Raw genomic sequence first — 26957 nt, 5'->3', positions numbered from 1 at the left:
AAGAAGCTGTTGGATGTTTCCATGCAATTTGTTTATGCTAAATGTTTTCAAGCATTTAGCAGATACCTGATTGAAAAGTACCTTTCATGGAAAGCATCATTAGAAAAAGAGATAGACATATAAATTTGTTCAAAAATGTTCATATGATTCCTCCTTTTGCCAGATTAAAGAACAATTTGCCTAAATTCTACTGATATCTCAATTATGTTAAAAGAAATGAAAAGAAATTTTTTTATTTATTTAGCTTACACGGTGTATCATTATTTTGGATTACTTAAGCAATATGCGTATACTATTTTTTTGGCATTTACTATTATTGTAGAAGTAGGCCTTGAATTTTCCTTTTCTTTCTGGCATGTCTTTTGACTTTGCCAGTGATGGTACCAATTCAGGACCTTACCAATGGGTGTTTTTGGTCTTTTTAAAAGTGAGATATATACATTGAAGCAGTGAGACATTTCTAGGCTTAAAACTATGGGAGAATTGGACTTCATCTTTCTTAATTTTCCTAGTGTTGTTCCACTAAGAGAATTTAGCACAATTCATAACATTTAGAGCATATGCTAATAAAGCTTAGGTAGCAGCGGTGCCTTTTCTCTCCAGCCAGATGGAGGGCTCCATGGGCATATGTGTTAGACCTGTATTTCTCTGTGGCGAGGTTTGCGATGGGCACATCATCCTATCTAATAAAGAGGGAATATGCTAATTGACCCTCACACCATCACAAAGATGGCGGCACCCACAGCCAATGAGGAGGAAATATGCTAATTGGCTGCCCCGCCCTCAAAGTTGGCGGTGCCCACAGCCAATAAGGAGGGAATATGCTAATTGACTACCCCGCCCTCAAATATGGCGACACCCACAACAACAAGATGGTGGTGCCCAGTCCCCTTAGCTCTGCCGGGTCGGGAGTCATACGGCAAGGCCGGGCCCGTCCCTAGGCAGGCCTGGCCGCTCTGTGCGCCTGCCTCGGGAGTCCCCCAGTCTCCTCAGCCCCCCAGCTCCCCAGGGCTGGCCCGATGTGCAGGCAAGCCTCGGATGGTGGCTGCCTGAGGCTCAGGTAACCAGGGCTGGCCAAGGCTTGCGCTGCCAGCAGTGGCAGCAGCAGAGGTGTGATGGGGTGTCATCTTTCCCTGATCGCCGGGTCAACTCCGGCCGCTGAGGGCTCCCAGACTATGAGAGGGGGCAGGCTGGACTGAGGGACGCCCCAATCCAGTGCATGAATTTTCATGCACCAGGCCTCTAGCAGAAACATAAGCAGGAGCTGAGAACACTAGGAAAATTCTTGCCTATTTATTAAATACTAAAGGCCCAGTGCACAAAATTTGTGCATGGGGGGTTTCCGCTCAGCCCATCCTGCACCCTCTCCAATCCAGGACCCCTTGGGGGATGTCTGACTGCCGGTTTAGGCCCAATCCCCCTGCCAGCCTAGTCACTCCTCACTGCCCCCCCCTGCCAGCCTAATTGCCCCCAACTGCCTCCATCTGCTGGCCTGGTCGCCCCCAACTGCACCCCCTTGCCGGCCTGGTTGCTCCCAACTGTCCACCCTGCTGGCCTGATCACCCCCAACTGTCCCCCCTGCTGGCCTGGTCGCCCCTCACGGCCCCCCTGCTGGGCTGGTTGCCTCACGCAGCCTGCTGTTTAGTCATTTGGTCGTCCCTCACTAACCCCCCTGCCGGCCTGGTCACCCCACGCAGCCTGCTTGTTCAGTCATTTTTGTCATCCCACACCAACCCCCTGCTGGCCTGGTCATAGGCGGCCATCTTGTGAGGGCGTGATGGTCAATTTGCATATTACCTCTTTATTATATAGGATTATTGGATTAATTTTTATGTAGACTATTTTACTTTTATCCTTTTTTAAAAATAAATCTTTATTGTTCAGATTATTACGGTTGTTCCTCTTTTTTCTCCCCATATCTCCCCTCCACCCGGTTCCCACCCCACCCTCTGCCCTTACCCCTTTTCCCCCTGTCCTCATCCATAGGTGTATGATTTTTGTCCAGTCTCTTCCCGCACCCCCCACACCCCTTTCCCCCTGAGGATTGTCAGTCCACTCCCTTTCTATTATATTCTGGTTCTATTATATTCACCAGTTTATTCTGTTCATCAGATTTTTTATTCACTTTATTTTTAGATTCACTTGTTGATAGGTATGTATTTATTGTCAATTCACTGTTCATAATTTTTATCTTTACCGTTTTCTTCTTCTTCCTCTTCTTAAAGAATACCTTTCAGCATTTCATATAATACTGGTTTGGCGGTGATGAACTCCTTTAGCTTTTTCTTATCTGTGAAGCTCTTTATCTGACCTTCAATTCTGAATGAAAGCTTTGCTGGGTAGAGTAATCTTGGTTGTAGGTTCTTGCTATTCATCACTTTGAATATTTCTTGCCACTCCCATCTGGCCTGCATAGTTTCTGTTGAGAAATCAGCTGACAATCGTATGGGTGCTCCCTTGTAGGTAACTAACTGTTTTTCTCTTGCTGCTTTTAATATTCTGTCTTTGTCTTTTGCTCTTGGCATTTTAATTATGATATGTCTTGGTGTGGTCCTCTTTGGATTCCTTTTGTTTGGGGTTCTGTGCGCTTCCTGGACTTGTAAGTCTATTTCTTTCACCAGGTGGGGGAAGTTTTCTGTCATTATTTCTTCAAATAGGTTTTCAGTATCTTGCTCTCTCTCTTCTTCTGGCATCCCCATAATTCGGATGTTGGTACGCTTGAAGTTGTCTCAGAGGCTCCTTACACTGTCTTCATATTTTTGGATTCTTTTTGCTTTTTGCTTTTCCAATTGGGTGTTTTTTGCTTCTTCATATTTCAAATCTTTGACTTGATTCTTGTGATCCTCTAGTCCTGTGGTCGGCAAACTGTGGCACGCGAGCCACATGCGGCTCTTTGGCCCCTTGAGTGTGGCTCTTCCACAAAATACCATGGCCTGGGCGAGTCTATTTTGAAGAAGTGGCATTAGAAGAAGTTTAAGCTTAAAAAATTTGGCTCTCAAAAGAAATTTCAGTCGTTGTACTGTTGATATTTGGCTCTGTTGACTAATGAGTTTGCCGACCACTGCTCTAGTCTGCTGTTGGATCTCTGTATATTTTTTATTTCAGTCAGTGTATGTTTAATTTCTAGTTGGTTCTTTTTCATATCCTCGAGGGTCTTGCTAAATTTATCAGCCTTTTCTAGAAAATTCTTGAAAAACCTTATAACTGTGGTTTTGAACTCTATATCCAGTTGTTAGCTTTCCTCCATTTCTTTAATTTGTGACCTGTTTCTTTGTCTCTGCATTTTGGCTGCTTCCCTGAGTTGATAGAGTGGCTTTGTGTGCTAGGTGTCCTATAGGGACCAGTGGCTCAGCCTCCCCAGTTACCTGAGGTGGACACTCTTGGTACACCCCTTTGTGGGCTGTGTGCACAGTCTTGTAGTTAAGCCTTGATTGTTGTTGGTATCACGGGGGGGTGGGGGTGGGGAATTGACCTCCAGGCCAATTGGCTGTGAGGAGCAGTTGTGTCTACGATGGGAGAACTTCTGTGCTGGAGATACCCTTATGAGACAAGACTCGCTTCAGTGGGGCTTTGGTGCTTACTGAGTCTGTCCCCTGAGTGTGTCCCTTATGGATCTGAGGAGTTGTAATCTGGATGGTCCCACTCTGACCCCTGGGTATACTGGCTCTTGGATCTCCAAGGAGGTGCTAATTTAGCCTCTGCCTGAGGCCACCCAGCAGGAGCTACAGAGAGATCTGCAGATTCCTCTTCTTTGTTTGGGGTTTGGAGGTGCCAAGATGAGGTCTAGCTGTGAAGCAATGTAAGCTGCTGCAGGGCCTTGGGCCTTCTTTTGGATGTTCTGGGTCTCACTGACTCAGCTGCAGTTTGTTAGGTAAGTTTAAAATTCAAAGGACCAGGCCATTTATATGCAAAAGTCTCTGCGCTCAGCTTGGATGGGGCTGAGTCTCAGGGCAGAGCAATCAGCAGTGGCTTCGTGGGGTGGGATCTCAGGGCAGAGCAAATAGCAATGACTTCCTGTCAGCCCTGCCCTAAGAGGCCCCTGGTTCTCAAGTGTCCTGTGGTAATTGCTGCAAGCACTTCTGAGAAAAAGCTGCCCTCGAGTTTCGCCCACTGCCAGACAGTCCAGTTTGTCCTCGTATGAGTCTGGGTCCCCAGAGTCTCGCCCAGAAATGGAGTTCAAAGCAGTCGGGAGCTTTTGTCTCCCTCCCTCTTGAGAAAGCCAGTCGCGTACTCAGTTGCCAGCCCTCTCCGCGCCGCGCCTCTGTACCTCTGCCTTCCGCAGCTCCTGTAAGTCTCAGTGTGCTTTTCTCTTTCCTTCTAGTTGTAGAATTTCCACTTAGCCAGCCTTCCTGTGGTTCTGGATGATGTCCGTTTTGTCTTTTAGTTGTAGTTTTGAAATTGTTGTGTGAGGCAGCAGTTTAGGTGTTTACCTATGCCGCCATCTTGGTTTCTTCTATTTTACTTTTGGATAGAATAAATTGTTCTGTGATTCCCTATTTATATTTATTTTAATCAGACTATCACGATGATCTTTTTTTATTGTGTTACGTTTCTGCTCAAGAACCTAATTGGATTTCTATTGCCAACACTTAATCTAAGCTCCTTTCATAATATAAGTTAACCTTAGCTTTTTCATCTTATTTGCTATTTCTCTCCATCCCAAACTGTTTTAGTTAAGCTGATTATCACATTACTAGAGTCCTGGTGCATGACATTCATATACTTGGCGGAGAGGGGTTCTCAGCCCTGCCTGCACCCTCTTGCAGTCCGGGACCCATTGGGGGATATCCGCCGAGGGGTTCTTAGCGCTGCCTCAGAGGCAGGAGAGGCTTCCGCCACTGCCACTGCACTTGCCAGCCGCATGGCTTCTGGCTGAGCGGTGCTCCTTCTGTGGGAGCGCACTGACCACCAGGGGGCAGCTCCGGCATTGAGCATCTGCCCCCTGGTGGTCAGTGCATGTCATAGCAACTGGTCGTTCCACCGTTTGGTCGATTTGCATATTAGGGCTTTATTATATAGGATTTTTCTTACATGTGTAGCCTATTCTCATTGATGATTTATTCTGTTCCTTACCTTGAATGCCTTTCCTTACTGCCTATGTCTCAAATTCTATCTTTTATTATGGTGTATTAGCATAAGTTAATCTTTTCTTTCTTTGAACTTCAGGAGGAATTAGAGTCTGCATAGGACATGGCTTATTGCTTTGTTTACCCTTTTATGCTCTGTGGTCTTTTACTTGGGCATGGCAGATTTTTCCTTTCAATTTTATCTAGGCTCCTTGAAGTCAAGGAGCATATACTTTGCTATTCTACACAATTCTTTAAAAATATATATTTTTATTTATTTCAGCTAGGAAGGGAGGGGAGGAGAAAGATGGAAACATCCATGATGAGAGAGAATCATTGATTGGCTGCCTCCTGCACGTTCCACACTGGGGATCGAGCCATAACCCGGGCATGTGCCCTGACTGGGCATCAAACCGTGACCTCCTGGTTCATAGGTTGATGCTCAACCACTGAGCCTATGCCTGCCAGGCCACAATTCCTAGTAGGATGCTTTACTTATAGTATGGCTCCACATGTACCCCAAAATTCATAGTGTAAATGTATCTTTCAGTCTCAAGAAAATCCAAAAGTGTGTATGTAGCTCAGAGTATATATCACAGCCCCTGAGAATACTGAACCTCATACTGAGGGGTCAGAATTGATCCCCTTTGTACTTGGATGGCACAATGTAATTTGAGTTCAGATTCAAATAGTTTTTGAAACATTTGGCGTGGGGTCTTCAGAGACAAGAGAGTACAAAAGGGGCTATATGCAGAACAAGAGAAAGAAGAATAAGTAAAGGTAAATAGTAAAATAGTAATAAGTTAAAAAGGTGCTTTTTTTGCCCTAACCAGTTTGGCTCAGTGGATGTGCAGGAGGCAGCTGATTGGTGTTTCTCTCTCATTGATGTTTCTAACTCTCTTTCCCTCTCCCTTCCTCTCCGTAAAAAAATAAAAAAAATATATATATATATAAAAAATATATATATAAAAGGTGCTTTTTTAGTAATAAAAGGAAAAGGCAATCTTGTATAGTGGGGGTGTTGGTGTGTTGATAAAAAGAATCATTTTTTCCTCCATAAGTATTGTATTAGAATCATTAAAATTGAGTCTAGAAAAGATAATTAAAGTCTCATGAGTTCTGTGAGTCTGAAATACTGTACTGTTTATTAGTTTAGTTTATATTGGATTAGGGTACATTAGATTACCTGACCCTTATTTATGACTAGTTCAAAGGCTACATGTGTATGGTGTAGGCAGCATTTCATGAAAATTGATTCTCACTGGCCTCTTTGACACTCTATTTTCTGAATTCACTTAACTTTGAGCATTTCTCTGTCTTCTAAGATTTCATTTATGTCCCCTTACTTGTCATTTTTTCACTGCATTCTTGCCTCAGACCTCTTTCCTCTGTGTCAGTCTCATTCATTTTTGTGGCATCTTTTGTGAGTCAGACACTGGAGTCCCAGGTCTACACATGTATTGAGGTACAGATTAGGGTTCCTCTCTCCACTCTTGGGCTCTGGTCTTGCATTTGCAGATCTCTGCTGAGCATTTACACTCAATGTTTCTGGTCTAATAGGGGCTCAGTAATTTGTAATGAGTGAGTGAACCAGTAAGGAAGTAAGTAAATGAATGAATGGGTGAATGTCCTGATGACACTTTAAATTAAATATGACCAGAAGTTTAATTATCTTCTCCTTCATTTATATTTCTCTCATTGGGTTTCTCTCTTTTCTTTTGCTAATGATGTCAATTACCTTCAACCCACAAAAGAAAAATCTTTTCATATATTTAATGTACATTCTTAGCTTATATTGTGCTAGAAGTTGGAGATAGAAAAATGAGTAAAATTTTCTCTCCTTAAGTGGCTGTTATTAAAAGGAAAACCATATGCTCATAGAAAAGTACTTACAATGATAATCACTCAAACCTAGTTTTGTGTCTTGCTTTGCTTTGCTAGTTAATGATAAAACCATCCATATAAATATTCAGGCTAGAAAGCTGCGAGTTATCATTAGCTCCTTCCTTTATTATGAATCAACTGAATCCTGTACAATGTATGACTACCATTTAATTTCTTAGTCTCACTAAGTTTAATGACTTCTCATTTCTCTCCTGGATTATTTTACTGGCTTTCTTCCTTCTTCTAGTGCTAACCCCACCCCATTTTTCAGCCTCCACTCTGTTGCTCTGCAGGTCATTTGACAAGTGTTAACTACTACTGCAATAGGGACTAGGAATTCAGTGTGTCCCATGATTCCTGGGTTTCTGGCTTAGACAACTTGTTTGACAATACAGTATTGATTTAGATAAAAATTTTAGGTGAGAAACAGATTGAAAGGAGTGATGGGGGAAGGTAGAGAGAGATAGTTCAGTTTTAAACATGCTAATTTTGAGGTTCTCTGAGACCCCAGGCAGAATTGTTAACTGGGAAATCTGATATACAGTGCCCTGGGAGATAGAGATGTCTATTTGACTGACAGCCATGTACAGATTGCTGTTGGGTCTAATGGATGAAAGCACATAGAGTGTACATATTGAGAGGTAAAGGGGGACCTGGCAGAGTCCTGAGAAATGCCAACATTAAAAAAAGTGTTTATAGAGAGAGAGGGATGCAGAGGGAGAGAGACAGAAACATCGATGAGAGAGAAACATTGACATTGATCAACACTGATTGGCTGCCTCCTGATGCCTTCTGCTGGGGATCCAGCCCACAACCGTGGGCATGTGTCTTGACTGGAAATAGAACAGGTGACCTCTTGGTGCATGGGTTGACACTCAACCACTGAGCCACAGCAGGCCGGCGATGAATGCCAACAATTGAAAAGATCTTTATAAACTCTGATATTCTGATCATGTTGTTTCTGCTCTATCAGATAAAGTTTAAACATTGCATCAAAGCAGTTTTGATCTTTAGATTGTATACAAAACAGTGTTTGATCTGATCTTTGCATCTCTCATCAATATGGTCACTTTTTGTTCTTTCCCCTGCCTTGGAATTAATTTTTCTAAGAATGCATGTGTGGTGCTGTTCCACATGTTCATTGTTTTTGCACGTATTCTCATTTAAATGTACATTTATCTTTGATCCTCTGATGAATATCAACTCATTAAATTTTTGGGGAGAGTAAAATATACTTAACATAAAATTTACTATCTTAGCCATTTTTTAAGTGTGCAATTCAGTGGCATTAAGTATGTGCGCAGTGTTGTGCAACCATCACCACCATCCATCTCCAGGACTTTTTCATTGTGCAAAACTGAAAGTCTGTACTAATTAAACCCATACTCTCCACGGATTGCATCTGCTACGTGGGAGGGAAGAGAGAGGAATGAGTTTCAGAGGAAAGCAGTCTCCCAACAGGACTTATCCTATAAAAATCAGACAGCTGTAACTAAATTTGCATGATTGGGCAAAAATGAGAAGGACTATGCAGAAGACTTCAAAGAAATAATGATTGTTAGGCTAGGATTTCGGTCAGAATTAAAAATATACTAAGGAGTGGTTAGTGTAAATGAGGGAATACTTAAATATAAATGAAATTGTTGAAGGAAGAGAAAGGAACCAATATTCATTAAGGACCTATTATTGATACCACAAGTTGATCTTTATAAGAACTGTAGGAGGGAAACATTATTGTTAGCATTTAATAGATGGGGAAACAGACTCAGCAGGTAATTAACCTGAGATTGTACAGCTAGTACATCGTTATACTGTTTTCATTTTGTTACGTTCAGAACGTCTATTTACTATGGAGAAACCCTTATTTGATGGATGATTAGATGAATATAACGTATGTGAATATATAATTTAACAAACATTGATTCCTATTGTCACCGTGTCTCCTTTTCTGCTCCTTCCCCTCATAGGAATAAGATCAGAATTGGAATTCTAGAATAGGATCTTGTGTTTTATATTTTAGGACCAGCGATAAAAGGAGAAACTTGGCCAAACAAAAAGCTGAGGCTCAAAGGAGGCTTTATGGTCAGAATTCAATCAAAAGGCTCTTGCCAGGTTCCTCAGACTGGGAGCAGCAGAGGCATCAGCTGGAGAGGCGGAAAGAGGAGTTGGTATGACTGTTTTAACACACCAACGTTTTAAATTGCATAATTCATTTGCCAGGCTTTATTTGTCAAATTTCTGTATTTCTAGAAAGAGAGACTTGTTCAAGTGCGAAAGCAGGTCTCTAAAGAACAACACGAAAATCGACACATGGGGAATTATAGGTAAGCGTGCTTCCTTTTAATACAGGTTGTACAAATGAAGTGTCAAAACAATGAGTGTACATTTTTTAACCCTTTAGGCTTGTTTTAAGCACTGTTCATTTTACTTTGAGATACTGCTTTTGTTTGATATTTTTCTAGAATGGAAAGGTAGACAGCAAGTAGATGGTTCAGACTTGGGAGACTCCTGCTAGCCAGCCTGGAGGGTGGTTAAATCTGATATTATCTTTTAAATCAGATATTATACCGTGACCTTATCTATAATATAAAAGCCCAGCAACTGAATGGCGGATGACCAGAATGACCCATCAACCAGTTGCCATGACGCGCACTGACCACCAGGGGGCAGACGCTCAACGCAGGAGCTGCCCCCTTGGTGGTCATTGTGCTCCCACAGTGGGAGCAGCTGCTCAGAGGACAGGTCCACAGCCACTCAGCTGACCAGGATGAGCTGCGCTCCCACAGTGGGCCCCAGGGCACGAATCCGTGCACTGAGCCTCTAGTTTGGTTATAATGTGGTGTTTTGAGAAAGGTTTCAAGTCTCCTAGTATTCTTTCTGCCAGTTCCAAGGGGTGGCTATATTTTGTTTTAAACTCTAATGTATCAGGGACTAGGCAAATAATGAAGATGTTTGAAGGAGGCAGGTATGAGACCATAGAAAGGGTGTGGACTCTACTAAAGGAAACCTCTTCCATGGTATCAGCTTTGACAGGATAAAAGGAGACTCCCTAAGCTCCTCGTGTTCTTAAAGAGACTGTCCTTCCTTCTAAGCTTTGACATGGCCTCGGCAGAATTAGGAGAATTGGGAGCCATAGAACATCTTGCACTCATAGTAAGACATTCTTCCCTAGCCTTAACACCATCAGCAGGAGTGATGACATCACATTTCCTGTCCACCTACCTCTTCCAAATTCTCTCCACTATCCCAAGAGATCATCAGGTTAATCTCTGCATTCTTCAATAACCACACTAAATCCAAAACTCCCCAATTATCCCTCATCACTTAAACTTTCCCCCATGAAGTTTTGGATTTCTTTGGTATACCCAATTGCAATGATTCCAACCACTACCTCCAACTAAACCCTCATACTGTATCATCTGGAGTTGCATTGTTTAAGATAATTCTCTAGATAAACTTTAATTTGTGTGCATGACAATGAACATTTATGGACTTTTCATAACTGTATTCATCTTTATTTGTGGCACCCAGTAAAGGCAGAATAGGTGGTCAAGGATTAGCTATGTAGTTGACATTAACTCTTATACTATAATAGCTTTTTTTAAATTGAATTTACTGGGGTGACACTGGTTCACAAAATTATACAGGTTTCAAGTGTGCAACTCAACAAAACATCATCTGCACACTTTATCATGCACCCATCGCCCCAAGCAGTCTCTTTCCATCCCCATTTTCTCCCTCTTTGCCCACCTCCACCTAACCCTACCCTCTTTCCCTCTGGCTATCACCACACTGTTTTCTGTGTGTATGCATTATGTATATGTTTTTATTTTTTGCTAATCCCTTTACTTTTTTTCACCCAGCTACCTAATTCCCCTCCCCTCCGACAATTGTCAGTCTGTTAATAGTTTCTTTTAAACACGTTGGTTTATCTGATTTTATTGTAGACGAATTTATCCTCCTGAAGATAAAACTCTACTTGAAAAGTATGAAAATTTGTTGGCTGCTGCCTTTCAGACCTTTCTTTCAGGAAGAGCAGCTTCATTCCAGCGTGAGCTGAACAATCCCTTGAAAAGGATGAAGGTAAAGGGATACGTGTTTATAAAGGGAAAAAAGAATTATGCCAAATAATATGCTTTTAAAAACAACCTACCTCAGTCCCACATATAGAAACATTTTACGTTGAAGATGCACTTGCTTCCATTTTCACAGTTGGTAACATTTCATAACCAACCAGGTGGTTTCAAAAATAAGAAGTTGTCTAACGGGACAAATGATGCAGTAGAGAATGTTGATATTACAATACTGATCTATTGTAATAAACACGTGTTACAACAAATGTGTATATGTAACTGAATTAAAAAAATCCATTGTATTTACCAAGTGGTTTGTAATGTTCTCATTATTTGTATCGTAACTAACATTATTCAGTATTTTTCTCTGATACTGCCTAGACTTGATATATGAGAAGTAATAAAAACACATGCATACCCCCAAACATCCCCCCACTCCCCACATAGTAATCTCTTTACCTTACTGACGGTCTATCAGTTATCTATTGCAGCATAATAAACCATTTCATTTATTTGCTCATTATTCTGCACACTTGGCTGGGCTCACTTGAGTAGTTCTTTCTGCTTGTCTTGCTTGAAGTGAATAAAGTATGATTCACTGCATTTATCTGAAAGGATATGCAAGATGGCTTCACTGACATGTCTAGAGCCTCAGGTGAGAGAGCTGGAACATCTGGGGAGCTGACTGGGTATCTCTCTCTCTCTCTGCATGGTCTCTCAGCAGGGTAGCCAGATCTCTCCCTGTGGTAACCTGAGGTTCCAAAAGGGAGAATTTAAAGACAGGCCCAGTGTGCAAGTGCTAATCAAGCCTCTGCTTGCATCACACTTACTAATGTTCCATTGGGCAAATAACTTTATGTGGACCTATTAATACTGTTTGGACTTTATATTACTTGACATATCCCTATAGTGATATATCCCCCATATCTTGGATACACTGTTATATTGAGTGATTCAAAAATCATAATAAATATGATCTTTTCACTCAGATTCCACAACAGAAAGTTTCAAAGCCACTTTCATGCTGGCTAGACCAAAGAGATAGAAGCAGAAGGAACATTGTATATCCCAAGTGTTATTTTCCTTCAAATTTCCCTCTTTTTATGTATGCAAATGCTTTACCATTAGAATTATGTTCTGTGGTCTTTTTGTTTTTATTTTTTAATATATTTGTATTGATTTCAGAGAGGAAGGAGGGGGAGAGAGAGATGGAAACATCAATGATGAGAGAGAATCATCGATTGACTGCCTCCTGCATACCCCACACTGGGATTGAGCCTGCAACCTGGAGATGAGTCCTGACCAGGAATCGAACTGTGACCTCTTGGTTCATAGGTCAATGTTCAACCACTGAGCCAATCCATCCAGGCCTTTTTTTATTTTTAACCCAGTGGGAGACCTTTCTTCATTTTTCTTTACCTGTTCTATAACTATAATGTTATTTCTCTCTCCTGTGGATAAAGCATCTATTCCTTCTCATTACACTGATCCTCTATCCCTGTTTTTTCTAGTAGAAAACCTAGGGGTACAGATACACCTAGTTTCCCCATATGTTAATTTTATAACCTTAGGCTAAACTATTTGATCAGTAGTTTCCTTGACACCAAAATAGTAGTATTAAAACTACTTGTCAGGTTAGTTATGAAAATAAAATTGAGTTTAACTAAAATAGTCTATTAAAGTACTTGACACTTAATAAATAGGCTTCAAACCTTAATTCCCTATCTCTGTTCCTCAAAATCTAGTTTAAATGTCACCACTTTATATGCCCTGTGAGCCTATTCTTATGCAAATTTTACACTTTTTTTACTATTGTTTCTTTTAGTAAGTGCTGAGATTAGGTAGTGCCAGCCTGCCCTCAGTTTGTTCCTTTTCAAACTGTTTTGGGCTTTCTAGGTCCTTTTATATTTTCATATAAATTTTAGAATCATCTTGAGAATATTTTTAAAAGGCTGCTGGGATTTTAATTGGGACTGTGAGGAAACTGTAAAACAATTTCTCACGAATTAACAATACTGAGTCTCTGATTCATTAATATGGCATATCTCTCCATTTATTTCAGTCTTTTATTACTCAGCTCTGTTTGTAGTTTTTGCTATATTAGTTCTTGCACATCTTTCATTAAATTTATTAAGTATTTGGTTTTTTGCTACTGTTGCCAATAAATAGTTTTTCATTTTTCCCCCCACTTTTTGGTTTGTTGCCTGGATGTAAATATCGGATTATTTTTATATATTGCCCTTATACTAAGCAATTTTTATATATTGTATTTTTATTAAATTCTGATATTTATTTTGGTTATTTAGAAGTTTGTTGATTAATTTCCATACATTAAAATTTTGTACTTTTATTTTTTTAGGGATTTCTGGTATAATTGATTGGTGTTAGAAAAGCATTTCAGTCTTGTAAAATGAATTGAGACTTGCTTTATGTCTCAATATAGTGCTTATTTTAGCAAATGTACCAAGTCTAGTTGGTAATGTGTATACTGCACGTTTTGGTTGTAGAGATTTATAGATGTCATTTAAGGAAATTTGGCTGTTAGTGTTGTTTAAATAGTCTATATCCTTTTTATATACTTTTTGGCCTACTTGGTATAGCAGTTGCTGAGAGAGATTTGTGGATTTAGTTCTGTCAATTTTTGTTTCAGATACTTTGAAGTTATGAAGGTGTCTTCCTATTTCACCTTTCCTGTTTTATCATTGTTCAGTGTTTCTCTTTCTTTTGGGTAACATTCTTTGTCTTAATTTTACTTTACGTGATTAATAGTTTTTTTCTTGTGGTTACTGTTTAAATGGCATATCTTATCTATCCATCTACTTACTTTTAACTCATATTAAAAGAAACAATATCTCTGGTAAATAGCATGAAGTTAGGTCATACTTGTTTTTAAATCTAGTCTGACTATGTGTCTTTAAATCATTTTACAAAATTACTGGTATAGTTGGGTTTATGTCTGCCTTTTGCTCTTTTTTTTCTATTTATACCATTTATTATTCCTTTTTTGCTTCTTTTCTTTATTTTTGGAAAAGTCAATTTTTAAATTACATTATTTTATCTTCACTATTGGCTTTTAGTTTTATTTGCAGGATAATACGGGGTTTTGAAAAGAAATTACAATATACATCCTTAAATCATAAAGTCTACCTTTAATTAGTATTTTATCCCTTCACAAGAACCCTAACAGTTTAATTTTATTTGGTGCCTCTCTCTAGACTTTGTGTCATTATCACATATATTACTTTTACACATGTTATAGTCTTTAAAATATGTAGTTATTATTTTCTAAGCTCTAAGTGGTCTTTAATAGTTTTCTAAATAGCACTTCATATTTACCTACATCAGTGATGGTGAACCTCTGACACGCGTGTCAGTGCCATTTCTGATGACACGCGGCCACTGAGGCAGCCGCATGCTGAGGATGAAACATTTATGTTATTTAAACTATAAATATCGCGAAATAATGTTTTTTCCTCAAAGTGACACACTACCCGAGTTATGCTTGTTTTTTTGGCGAAGTTTGACACACCAAGCTCAAAAGGTTGCCCATCACTGACCTACATATTTATCCTTTCTGTGGTCTTCATTTCATGCTTCTGACATGATCATTTTTCCTAGTTTGAAGAAACTTTCTCTAGTATTTTATATTATTTTTAGCATGAATTCTCTCAGTTGTTTTTTTTTTAAACTGAAATTGTCTTTTACTTTATCTTTATTTTAAATTAGTGGCCCGGTGCACATTGAAACGAATTCATGCACATTGAAAGTGAATTAATTAGAAGAAATATTTTAATATTGCTATTTTCCCTGCCCCCTGATCGCTGTCCCCTCCCTCTGCCTGCTGGCACTTGCCTTGGCTGGTCTGGCGCCACCTGCTCGCTAGCCCCGCCCCCCCCACCGACTGGTCGTTCTGCTGTTTGGTCAATTTGCATATTACCCTTTTATTATATAGGATAGTTTAACTGAGCATAGAATTTTATCTTGGCAGGCTTTTTATTTTCTTTCAGCACTTTTAAAGATGTCATTTCTTTGTCTTCTGGTTTCTATTCAGAATTCAGCCATTATTTTTTGTTTGTTTTTCCTCTGAATATAATATGTCTTTTGTCTTGACTGCTTTTTCTTTTATTTTCAGCATTTTGTCTTTGATGTGTCTATATGTGAGTTCCTTTGTATTTACCCTGCTTGTGATTTTGTCAACTTCTTGAAGATTGGTGTTAATGTCTTTCATTGGTTTTATTAACTGCCATTTTAAATTGTTTTCTGAATTTTATTTTGGTTATTTAGAAGTTTGTTGCTTAATTTCCATACATTTAAATTTTTTTCATTATTTCATCAGATATTTCTGCTGTATTTTGTATATTGTCTCTTTTACGGGACTCTAGTTTCACATATATTAGATCATTGTACAGCATCCCATTTATCTTTGATGCCCCATTCTGTTTTACTTTTTTCTCTCTTTTTCTCTGTGTTTCAGTTTGGATAATTTTCACTGACATATATTTGCTGTGTAGACTGCCCTTGAGTCTATCTAATCACTTCTTAATTTTAGATTATATTAGTCAACTCAAGAATATCTATTTGGTATTTTAAAATTTCATTTCTCTGGTAAAATTTTGCATCCTTCATTCATTGTGATTTCCTTTTCATTGTTCCCTGTAACATGTATATAATAATTTTTGAAAAATCTTTGTCTGTTAATTTTAACATTTGGATTATTTACTGACCTGCTTTTATTGATATTCATTACTTTTGATTATAGGTTACATTTTTTATTGTTATTTTAGATGTCCTATAATTTTTGTTTGATAGACACTTATAAAAGAATCATAAAGCTGAACTGATATTATTTTCTCCAAAAGAAGGCAAATATTTCTTAGTACAGAGTGTTAGAGTGAGGGGGTAATTACTTCAAGCCCAAGAAAAGTTAAAGGAAAGCCAAAGTCAGTAAGTGGTACTACATCAAAATTAAAAGCTTCCATACAGCCAAAGAAACAAATAAACAAAAGATGCAACCTTCAGAATGAGAGAATATTTTTGCAAACTATATATCTAGAATAAGGAGTTATTAGCCAAATATATAAAGAATTCATATAACTCAATAACAAAAATCCCATCTTACTAAAAAATGGACAGAAGAACCCAATAGACATTTTTCCAAAGACACCATCTAAATGGCCAACAGAGATATGAAAGATGCTCCACATCACTAATCATCAAGGAAATACAAATAAAAACTATAATGATATCACTTTACACCTGTTCAAGTGGCTATTATAAAAAAAGACAGAGTTAACAAGTATTGGAAGGATGTGAGAAAAAGGAAATCCTTGCACACTCATGGTGGGAGTGTAAATTGGTTCAGCTGCTATGGAAAACAACCTAAGTGCCTATCAATGGATGAGTGGATATAGATGATGTGGTGTAGACTACAATGAACTATTATTCTGTGATGAGAAGAAGGAAATCCTGCCATTTGAGGCAACCTAGATGGACATTATGCTAAGTGAGATAAGTCAAACTTGAGGACATTATGCTAAGTGAGATAAGTCAGACAGAGAAAGACAAACACTATATGATATCACTTATATGTGAAATTTTTAAAAAGCCAATTAAAAACAGTAAAATTGTGGTTACCACAGGCTGGGTGATGGGATGGGAGAAAAGTGAATATAGACAATTATATTTTATTATAATAGCTAAACTTGCTAAGAGATTAGATCTTAATTATTCTAACCACACACAAAAAAGATAATTATGGTACTTGATAGAGGAGTTAACTATTGCTACAATGGCAATATTACAATATATAAATGTATCAAATCAATATGTTGTAAACCCCAACTTTATACAATGTTATATGTCAAATATGTTTTAATTAAAATAAAAAAAGGTTTCCCTAGTCAGTTTGGCTCAGTGGATAGAGCATCGGCCTGTGGACTGAAGGGTCCCTGGTTTGATTCTGGTCAAGGGCACATGCCTGAGTTGTGGGCTCGATCCTAGTAGGGGGTGTGCAGGAGGCAGCTGATCAATGATCCTCTCTCATCATTGATGTTTCTATCTCTCCCTCTCCCTTCCTATCTGAAATAAACAAATATTAAAAAAATAAATAAAATAAAATAAAATAAAATAAAATAAAATAAGAAAGGTTGAACTGGGTCCAGGCTGGGTTGAATAGTTATAGTTTCAAGTGCCTTGAAGGTGACATCTATTCAGTGTTTATTACAGGCCTCATTCTCTATTGGTATCTAAGAACTGTAAGACTACAGGTAAGTATTCCTGGCTTTCCATCCTTGCCTCCATTCTCCTATATCACTTCATACTCAAAAGTGCTATCAGAGAGACCCAGCAGGTGGAGAGAGCCAGCTTTGTGGGGCTCTTCCAGATGTTACACTAGCCCACATGACCATAGGAAATCCCTTTGAGTTTTTTATCATAACAGAATCTCTCTGCCTATTCTGGGCCTGATCTTTGTCGATCTGTGTCCAGATATGACAAATGATCTCAATGTACAAAGTGGTCACTCATCTCTTCCAACCTAGGAAGAACTTTTCCCTCTCTGGTATTTAGTTCCTTTATACTACTTTTTAATCCACAGCTTTCCAAAGTCTTTAAAATATGATTATTTAGTTTATCTGTCTTTCTCCAGCTGTTCTGATGAAAGTATTGCCTATTTCCATTCTTCCTCCTAAACAGAGATAAAACTCCATGCATTTCATTTTAACTATATTGAGCTGTGAAATTCATTGTAGGATTATTATTTAATCAAACGGTATAGCAAAAATGTTTTAGTATTTTAATAGCTAAACTTTCTTTGATTGGTATGAAGAGTAACTTATAAATTTCCATTCCACAGTGAGATTTCTAGTTTCTTCAAAATCCTTTTTTTTTTTAAGAGGCACTGAAATATAAATTATATAAGTAAAGATGTGATATTTTTGTAGGTTGAATAAATAGTTCAAAGAAGTGTCGATTATTCTTTCAATATAGCTATTATGCTCCCATTGCTCTGGTTTGTTCAGTATTCACTTGGGTGTTATGTTTTTATAACTTTTCCCTTTGACTTCAAAATGATTTCAGAAGAGGATAAGAGAAGGTATTAAGCCTATAAGATGTAAACATTTTATAAAGTTCTAAAGATACTGTTGTTCAATAGTTGAAGTTTTGAAAATTTCATTAAATTGTGCCCATTGAACAAATACTAACATTAGATTACTAACTACTAGGCCAGTCATCAGTTTTCTGTCTGAAATTGTAATATTATTTTGCAATAATTAATATAGAAATGATTGATAAAATTGTGGTCTGGAAAATTAGAGTGATTTTTAGAAATTTTAAAGTTTCTAATAGGCTAATTTATTATTGTAGTCAGATATTAACAGTGTTCTAAAACATAAAGATACATTTGTTTATAATCTATAATAATAAAAGCATAATATGCAAATCGACTGAATGACCAAACAGCAGAATGACCGTCTGGATGACACGCACTGGTGCCAGGCCAGACAAGGCAGGCGCTATGCAATTGGTTAGGGGGCTCCGCCATCGCCCCACGATTGCCCCACAGAGGGAGGCCCGGGCCACCCTCTGTAGGGCGATCGATGAGGAGTCTCCACAGAACCGGGGAACTGGGGGTATGTGCAATGGATGCGAGCAGCACCAGGGAAGGGCCCCGGCAGCTGGGGCCGGGGCTGGGAGGCAGCCAGGCTGTGAGGGCCTACCCTTACACAAATTTCATGCACCAGGCCTCTAGTAATATATAATAGACTAGAAGCCTGGTGCACGAAATTCGTGCACGGCGGGGGGTTGTCCCTCAGCCCAGCCTATACCCTCTCCAATCTGGGACTCCTGGAGGGATGTCCGACTGCCCGTTTAGGCCCGATCCTGGTGGACATCCCTCTCACAATCCAGGGCAGTTGGACATCCCTCTCACAATCCAGGACTGCTGACTCCCAACGGCTTGCCTGCCTGACTTCCTGATTGCCCCTAACCGCTTCTGCCTGCCAGCCTCTCACCCCCTAACCACTCCGCTGCCAGCCTGGTTGATGCTTAACTGCTCCCCTGCCAGCCTGTTTGCCCCCAACTTCCCTCCTCTGACAGCCTGGTCACCCCTAACTGCCCTCTCCTGCAGGGTTGATCACCTCCAACTGCCCTCCCTTGCAAGCCTGATCCCTCTCAACTGCCCTCCCTTGCAGGCCTGGTCCCTCACAACTGCCCTCCCTTGCAGGCTGGGTGCCTCCCAACTGCCCTCTCCTGCTGGCCATCTTGTAGTGGCCATCTTGTGTCCACATGGGGGCAGGATCTTTGACCACATGGGGGCAGCTATATTGTGTGTTGCAGTGATGATCAATCTGCATATTACTCTTTTATTAGATAGGATAGAGGCCTGGTGCACGGGTGGGGGCCAGCTGGTTTGCCCTGAAGGGTGTCCCGGATCAGGTGGGGGGTTCCCTTGGGGTGTGGGGCGGCCTGAGCGAGGGGCCTGTGGTGGTTTGCAGGCCGGCCACGCCCCCTGGCAACCCAAGGGGAGGCCCTGGTATCTGGAATTTATTTTCCTTCTACAAGTGAAACTTTGTAGCCTGGAGCGGAGCCAAGCCTGCTGCTCCCTCCGGGGCGGCAGCCATTTCTGTGGCAGTTAATTCACCTTCTACAATTGAAACTTTGTAGCCTTAAGCGGGTGAGCCTGGCCAGGGTGTGCGGAAAGCTTTGCTTCCCCTGTTGCTGCCGGCAACCCTGGCCTGCTCTCTCAAGCTCCATTCTGCCGCCATTTGTTTGAATTTGTTTACCTTCTATAATTGAAACTTTGTAGCTTGAGTGGAGGCTTAGGCCTGCAATGGCTATGGAAAGCTTGGCTTCCTCTGTTACCTGGGAAACCTTGCTCTCTGTGGCTGCAGCCATCTTGGTGGGGTTAATTTGCATACTTGCCCTGATTGGCTGGTGGGTATGGCTTGGCTGGTGGGCATGGCTTATGTAGCGGAGTGATGGTTAATTTGCATATTACCATTTTATTAGAGAGGATTTTCAGCAATGTATTATTTGTCAGATTTTAGTGGACAACATTTTTTAAAGAGTTTTTCATAACCCTTTATTACTCATTTGATCTGAGTAGTCTTCATTAAATAGTTTTAGGAATTGTGTGGTACACTATTTTATGGAGATTAATGAATTTTGAAAGATTCTAGAGTCCATTGGTGATCATAGTTTTAATTAAATATCTTTTTAAGGAGGAAGATATTTTGGATCTTCTGGAACAATGTGAAATTGATGACGAAAAGTTGATGGGCAAAACTTCCAGGCCTCGAGGACCAAAGGTACAGTACCTCTATCTTTCCTAGTATCAAAGTAGATATGACTACTAAGTACAGTTGTTTCCCCTTTGTATTTTTCACTATAGTAATGACTGATGCCACTTTCATGAAACTGCATGGACCAAATGTGCAGTACAGAGAGAGTTGGTTATCTCACACATAGAAGTTCTATTTTTTTGTTTGGTTAGTTTTCCTCACTTTTTTTGGATTCTTTTTGTAATACTAGTGAAATCCTGATGAGTCAGGACCAAGAGGGACCTAGAACTAATAGCCTTATTTTATAGTCAGTATTAATTTTTCCTCATTTCTCTAGACATATAATTACCAGAGAAGTATAGTGATATAAATAAGGCAAATCATGAATCTAGAAAACCTTATCACGAGCCCCATATTTTGCTGACCTAACAACATTGAAATTGTGTTAGTTGAAATAGACAGCTTCTAGGATAAAGAGAAAGCAGTCATGCATGCAAAAATGAGCAGGTGTTTGCTTTACCTTTATCTGCTCTGTGGTGATGACATCAATGTGGTCTTTGGTTATAAGTCAAAAAGTTCTTGCTAATAGAGTAGGGAAGAGCTGAATTTGTTAAGTCTTGGGAACATTTCATTGTGCTCTTATTACTTCACATTTCAGCAATACTAAGCTATGTCCTTACACGCATCTTTCTCTGTTGTCCTTTCATGCTTTTTCTATGCCTCTGTGCTTGACTGATTAGAGCCCCCCTTCCTAATCCAGCTGAATTGGTGCTACCTTTGTGGAATCCTCTTCACTCCCCGAATTAGACTTAGCTCTTTCTTCCCCTCCTCCTGCTGTATCACAAATAATGCTTCTGTAGAGCAGTTGTGACAAATAATTACTTGCATCTTTGCCTTAATAAAAGGTTGTAAGTTCCTTGAGGGTAGGAAGTATATTTTTATCTTGGCATCTCTCACATTGAGCACAGCATCTGGAACTTGGTAGGTTCTCAAACACTATTAGTTAGGCCCTGGCTGGTGTAGCTCAGTTGGTTGGGCATCGCCCAGTGCACCAAAAGGTTGCCCGTATGATTCCCTGTCAGAGCACATGCTGGAGTTTGATTCCCGGTCAGGGCACATGCCCGGGTTGTAGCTCGATCTCCAGTAGGGGGCATGCAGGAGGCAGCTGATCATGTTCTCAGATCACATCATTGTTTCTCTCTCCCTCTTCCTCTCTCTAAAAATAAATAAAAATATTAAAAAACCCCACTATTAGTTAAATTTGTTGAATGTGTCTGCAAGGACCTCATTGGCAGAATGAGCAGATAGGTGAACCAAAAACCAGATTGTGGCAAATAATGCAATAAAGCCAGTGGAAAGCGTTACAGTGAAAGAAGAAAGGGATTGGTAGACTTGTGTATGGCTTCATAAATGCCATTTGAACTGGGTCTTTACAAATGAATAATGCTGTAAACATTTAAGATGGGTGAAGGACGTTTGGGTTAAAAGGAACATTAAGGGCAATGACATGGAGTTGTGACACTGCCTAGCTTGTTAGAGAAACATGAATTTGGTGTGACGCCAGTGGAAGATTCTTGGAGAGTACAATGGTACATGATGAACCTGGTGAAAGATACGGATATGGTGGAGACCAGAGGTCTTGGATGTCGGGCGCTGTTCTTCTGAATTATATCCTCTCTATTGAGGAATTGTGGGAGATGGCATTGCCAGTGCCTTTGGAACAAATATATTTTAGCGTATCTGTAAAAGTGAATACCTTAATGAGTCATTGCTTCACTTTGGAAAACATTGGGAAGTTTCTGAGCTTTGTATATTAATTATTGCAATTCATTTATGACTCACTTACAAATAAAATTGGACATAAAAGTAAGTAGTATGGCTTGTGTGATAACTCAATGCCAGTTTACAAATCATTCCATTTTGCAGTTAAGGCATTGTTTAGTGTTTATGCCACTATGATGTCTTATTAGTTATTGCTTGAACAGTGTATTGGTCAAAAGGCACATATGACACAGGTTGTAGTTTCTTCTTGTGATTCTTTAAAAGGTCGAATAGCTCACTGTGTAGTCAAGCTTCCTTAAAAAACCTGAAATCTGTTTGCCTCCATGAAGGAAGGCACCGTCAGAGGGCCTGATTGTGCCACTGTTCCTTCTGGGTCGGCTAGACTTCCGAAGAAACGCCCTTCCTCCAGAATTCTTGCTCCCCAAGGCTGTCAAGATATTTGATGATTGTATTACTGGTAAATTACTGGTTTTTATGCATATCACGATGAACATTGCTATGCCAGTAAATATTAGACTATTAAAAGGAAAACATACTTTTAAACACAAGTTGGTACCATCGTATATTAAATAACTTTCCTCTGGTTATTTTTCATCCTTTGCAAAGCCAGCAACTTTAAGAAGATCATGCTCTGGCTTACTGTGGATTCCAGGCACTTCACGTAATGCTTTTCCTTTCTGTACCTTCCATCTCACACTGTTACCTGAGAGGACATGCCTAATTCCAATGAAATCCCATGGTAGCCAATATTTCATTATTTTGTATGCTAACATCAAAACATGTGTTTGATTGAACAGAGAACAAGAAACTTACATACAACTATGGGGACTTTTCCCAGCAGGAATAAGAGGCATATGGTATGTGTGATAAATAGTCTCTTCACATGACTAAGTTCCAGAACTGTCTTGACCTTGTTGGTGCGTACTCTTTGTGAAGTAAAGCTGTCCCACTTCCCTGATCTCATTCTTCCGGCTGCACTGGAAACACATTGATGGGGAGGTTTGAAGACAAGTGATTCTAATGGAGACTTTGGAACACAGTAGCCCGGCATTTTGAATCTTTACAGTTTTACCCTTCTGCATGGCACCAGTCCTCTAAAAAATTTATGATGTATTGATTTACATTATATCACTTTTGTTTTCCTTAAATGTAGCACGGGGAATGAAAAGCAATGTTGTCCCATTATGGCCAGACCCTTTGTGTCATAGTTAGGAATCTTCTGAGAAAGGACCTAAGTTGTTCATAACCAATTTGGAAAGTGGACAATTAAATACAATTTTTCATTTGTAAAAATGTTCATAGCAAGTTAGATATGTGAGAAATACCTTAGTCCTTTTTGCACATTCTCTGAGTGAATTGGTTCATTGGCTTCTGTTTTAAGATGTGACCTTTGTGGACGTATAGTGTTTTATCTTTCTTTACTTTCTATGGTTTACCTGGCCTCTGCTTTCTTTTACTTTTTGTCTCTCTGCCCCTCTTGTCCTTCCTCTCTCCTCCTCCTCTCTTTCTCACAAGCATGTGCACACATATCCACAAACACATACACACACTTTGATTGAGTGACTGGACATTAATGATACAACAGAGGTACATCCCTGTGTCTTGGTGAGTAATGGGTAACCTCTCTGTATGGAATGAAGAAAATTTGATTATGTTTCTAATTTTTATAATTTTATCTCAAATAATTTATTTTATTTTCTGTTTGTGATAACCTTGTCCTTTTTTAAATCATGGAGAAAAAGCATTTTCCTCATTATGACTGAACTATGTTATTTAAGAAAGAATATTTGGCAGACACAGAAAAATTAGTGAATTGCATTGGAGGCTAATAGCAGCACTGTAGCAATAGCACTTTGGAAGATTTTCAGGTGTCAGTGAGAAGCAACATGCATAGTGGGAAATTGAAAATAGTAATTAATCATGTTAATGTGCCTTCTTAAGAAGCATTCTGACAATAACACCTTTTTCTGTATTTTAGCCTCTCTGTTCCATGCCTGAGAGCTCAGAGGTGATGAGAAGACAGAAGTACTGCAGTAGTGATAGCAGTTATGATAGTAGTGACAGCTCTTCAGAATCAGATGAAAATGAAGAGTGCCAAAACAAAAGAAGAGAAAAGCAAGTTACTTATAATCTTAAACAGTCCAACCACTACAAAATATTCCAACCATCCAGTAAGTTAATTTCTTCTAATTTAGTTATTATCTGAAGAATTATGGAACTGAATTATGAAACTCAATAAAAGGATCTTGGGCCAAATGAATGCTTGTCCTGTGTGAGGAGACCTGAATTCTATCCCACGTCCTTCCCTAACCAGACGTGGGTGAATCCCACAATCCCATTCAGGGTCTGCAAGTAGAAGATGAAAGAGTCGACCTAAGAATCAATATAGTCCATTCTTCTATATTTCATAGTTTTTGTTAAGCCCTAGACTTCTGCATGGATTTATAAAATGTGATGTGTGACTGATCTGCTGACTGCCTTCTCTCTTAAGCCAATATATTCTTTCATGCCCTTTCCTGCTTTCTCTGCCTCTCTGCCACCTATTTTGTTGTGTATCCTTGCCTACTTTTAAAAATATGTATCTCTCTAGGTATTTGACTTGAATGTATCTGTGAGCCACACAATTGTGAAATAGTTTTGTTTCCTCTCATTTTCATCATGGGTAAGCGCTAAAGTTGGGGCTTTTGGTGTATTTGGGGAGTGAACAACCAGCTTATCTGTCTCCTTCCTTTTTAGTTTTATTTTTCTTTCTTTCTTTCTTTCTTTCTTTCTTTCTTTCTTTCTTTCTTTCTTTCTTTCTTTCTTTCTTTCTTTCTTTCTTTATTTTTACATTTTCTCTTCTATTCTCCTGTCTTTTATTGCTTCTTTGATCCCTAATGTCCACTATTGTGTCCATAATTCTTCTTTCATCCCCAAATGTCCAGTGTGGCATCCCTCTTTGCCCCGGATCCCTTAGCTATCCCTTCCTGACACTGCCTGCAATGCAGGACTTATTCTTATCTCTTGTTCCTCACATCTCTGTTTGCCTTGACCTTCATTATCCCAGGACTCCATTAAAGGGACTGCTTCGATCATGCATTAAACACAATATGAGCCTTTGTTCATTTCCAGCAATGGTTCAATATGTTTGCTTCCCTGATAATAGAATTTTGCCTTCAACACTTCTGGCAAAATGCATGAGGAATACATAACTAATAGATGAAGATCTTAATGGTCTTTCATTTGCTTCTAAATTATTTCATAAAGATACCTGTTAATGTTCATGTTTTTGAAGGTTTATGTGTTTGGAAGGGAAATAATGTTGTGTTATGTTCCATTGCATTTGTTTATTTATTTACTCATTTAAGGTATGTTTATTGAGCACCTGTTCCAGAGTTTATAGCTATTTTATCAGTTTATTCCTTTTTTCTTAAAGCTCTCTTAAGTACTTTCAGTATGTCTCTGTTACTCTTGGAAGCTGGCCTTGTTTTGCCCAGATTTCACCCATTTTCAACCCCTGTTGGCTAATGTGTGCATCCCTCATAGCAACGAATTAGCAGAGAAAAGGGTAGGATTAAGAAAAATTATTCAGGTTCTCATAGCTTTGAGATTGTTCTTTGTTCTTAGACCAATAGGTTAATAAATTGATATTGGACAAATAATGCACTAAAATGTTTTTAAGTGTGAATTCTTTTAAAATTAAATTCAATTGCATATTTTTAAGCTAAGTATTATATTTTATTTGTATAGTCATTAGAAATTGCAATAAGGGTTTCTCTTTGTTTTATATTCTCCTTACACTAAGTAATATAGCCACAGACCCTTCTTGAGTTTTCTGTCCAAAGTAATGCTGATGAACAAGGACAAAGTCCAGATTATTTGTAACACTTTCTGCAGCAGATGGTTAACTTAGGAAACTCAAACTTGTTATAGTTTCAAAAAATATATTTTGGGTTGATATAAGTTAGTCATATACAAAACTATATTAAATGTTTTTTCACATAATCTGTTTATTTAAATTACAACCATTTTTTTGTTAACCGACCTAAATGTCGTTGCATATCTAGCTACTTAGTTACTGTGTCTGAATTTTCAGTGTATGCATGGGAAAAATGGGAATCTTTGGCCATTCAAGAGAAAGGATAATTTCCTTCTACATCTGTGGTCAGATTACACATGTCCAAACCTCTGCTGCGACCTGCGTGGCTAGAGAGAACAAGAGACATGAGTAGGGGCGATGGGATACTAAGAAAAAGAAAGACACAGAGACATTATACAAGTAAAACTGGGATCAAGTGGGACAGTGTTTTTGGATGGAGAGACAATGACTCAGAGCTAGTGCAGCACATTTATTGCATACAGCATGATACCAGGAAGTTTTACTAGAGCTTAAGAAAAAGGAAATTATGTTAAATCATGCTTAAAGATTAAGCTGAATTCTTCATTCTTGAGGCTTCTCATAATTGTCAGGCCTGAATTAACCCAGATGATAGCATCCGCCCCTGGTGCCTGAGCTAAAGGTCAGGACTGACAACATGCCTGCCTTTGGCAAGGTATGTTTCCAGGGAGTGGCTTTGGCAGGATTCAGCTGATGACCTTTGCTCAGGTGCTCTCCCAGGTGCTCTCCACACAAACCACCACATGAAGCCTTACACGAGAGCAGGGCCCAGGTGCAGGTTGAAGCACATGTTTTAGGTACTTGCTTAGTAGAAGATTGATCTGGGGTATGTTCCCCACACAGCCCTTCTCTAGCAGCACTGTCCTTTCAAAAATGGTGTGACTTTTAAATTTAGGTGGAAGTTACTAGTTTAAAGAAATGGAGGTGGTGAAAGTGTTTTTTAAAAACATCTTTTATAGCTTGAATAAGTATACTTCTTTTTACTCTCTTGAAC

The 26957-nt window shown here is 39.3% G+C and overlaps 1 protein-coding gene across 6 annotated transcripts in view; it reads left to right on the top strand.

Moving 5' to 3' along the window:
- The window catches only part of TTLL7 (tubulin tyrosine ligase like 7), a 144670-nt gene that overhangs the window by 79778 nt on the left and 37935 nt on the right, over positions 1-26957 (top strand). For all 6 annotated transcript variants that reach the window (XR_008557028.1, XM_028142511.2, XM_054721196.1 and 3 more), the window contains 5 exons: positions 8971-9118; positions 9201-9274; positions 10898-11033; positions 20245-20331; positions 24065-24257. Coding sequence is in view for 5 of the 6 variants with exons in the window: in XM_028142511.2 (XP_027998312.1) it covers positions 8971-9118; positions 9201-9274; positions 10898-11033; positions 20245-20331; positions 24065-24257 (638 nt within the window). In the remaining variant the exon portion in view is untranslated. The remainder of the gene's footprint in view (positions 1-8970; positions 9119-9200; positions 9275-10897; positions 11034-20244; positions 20332-24064; positions 24258-26957) is intronic.

This window comes from Eptesicus fuscus, chromosome 9, assembly GCF_027574615.1.
Source record: "Eptesicus fuscus isolate TK198812 chromosome 9, DD_ASM_mEF_20220401, whole genome shotgun sequence".
Taxonomy (NCBI): domain Eukaryota; kingdom Metazoa; phylum Chordata; class Mammalia; order Chiroptera; family Vespertilionidae; genus Eptesicus; species Eptesicus fuscus.
The sequence above is the reverse complement of the archived record's forward strand: the minus strand, read 5'-3'. Positions and strand labels throughout refer to the sequence as shown.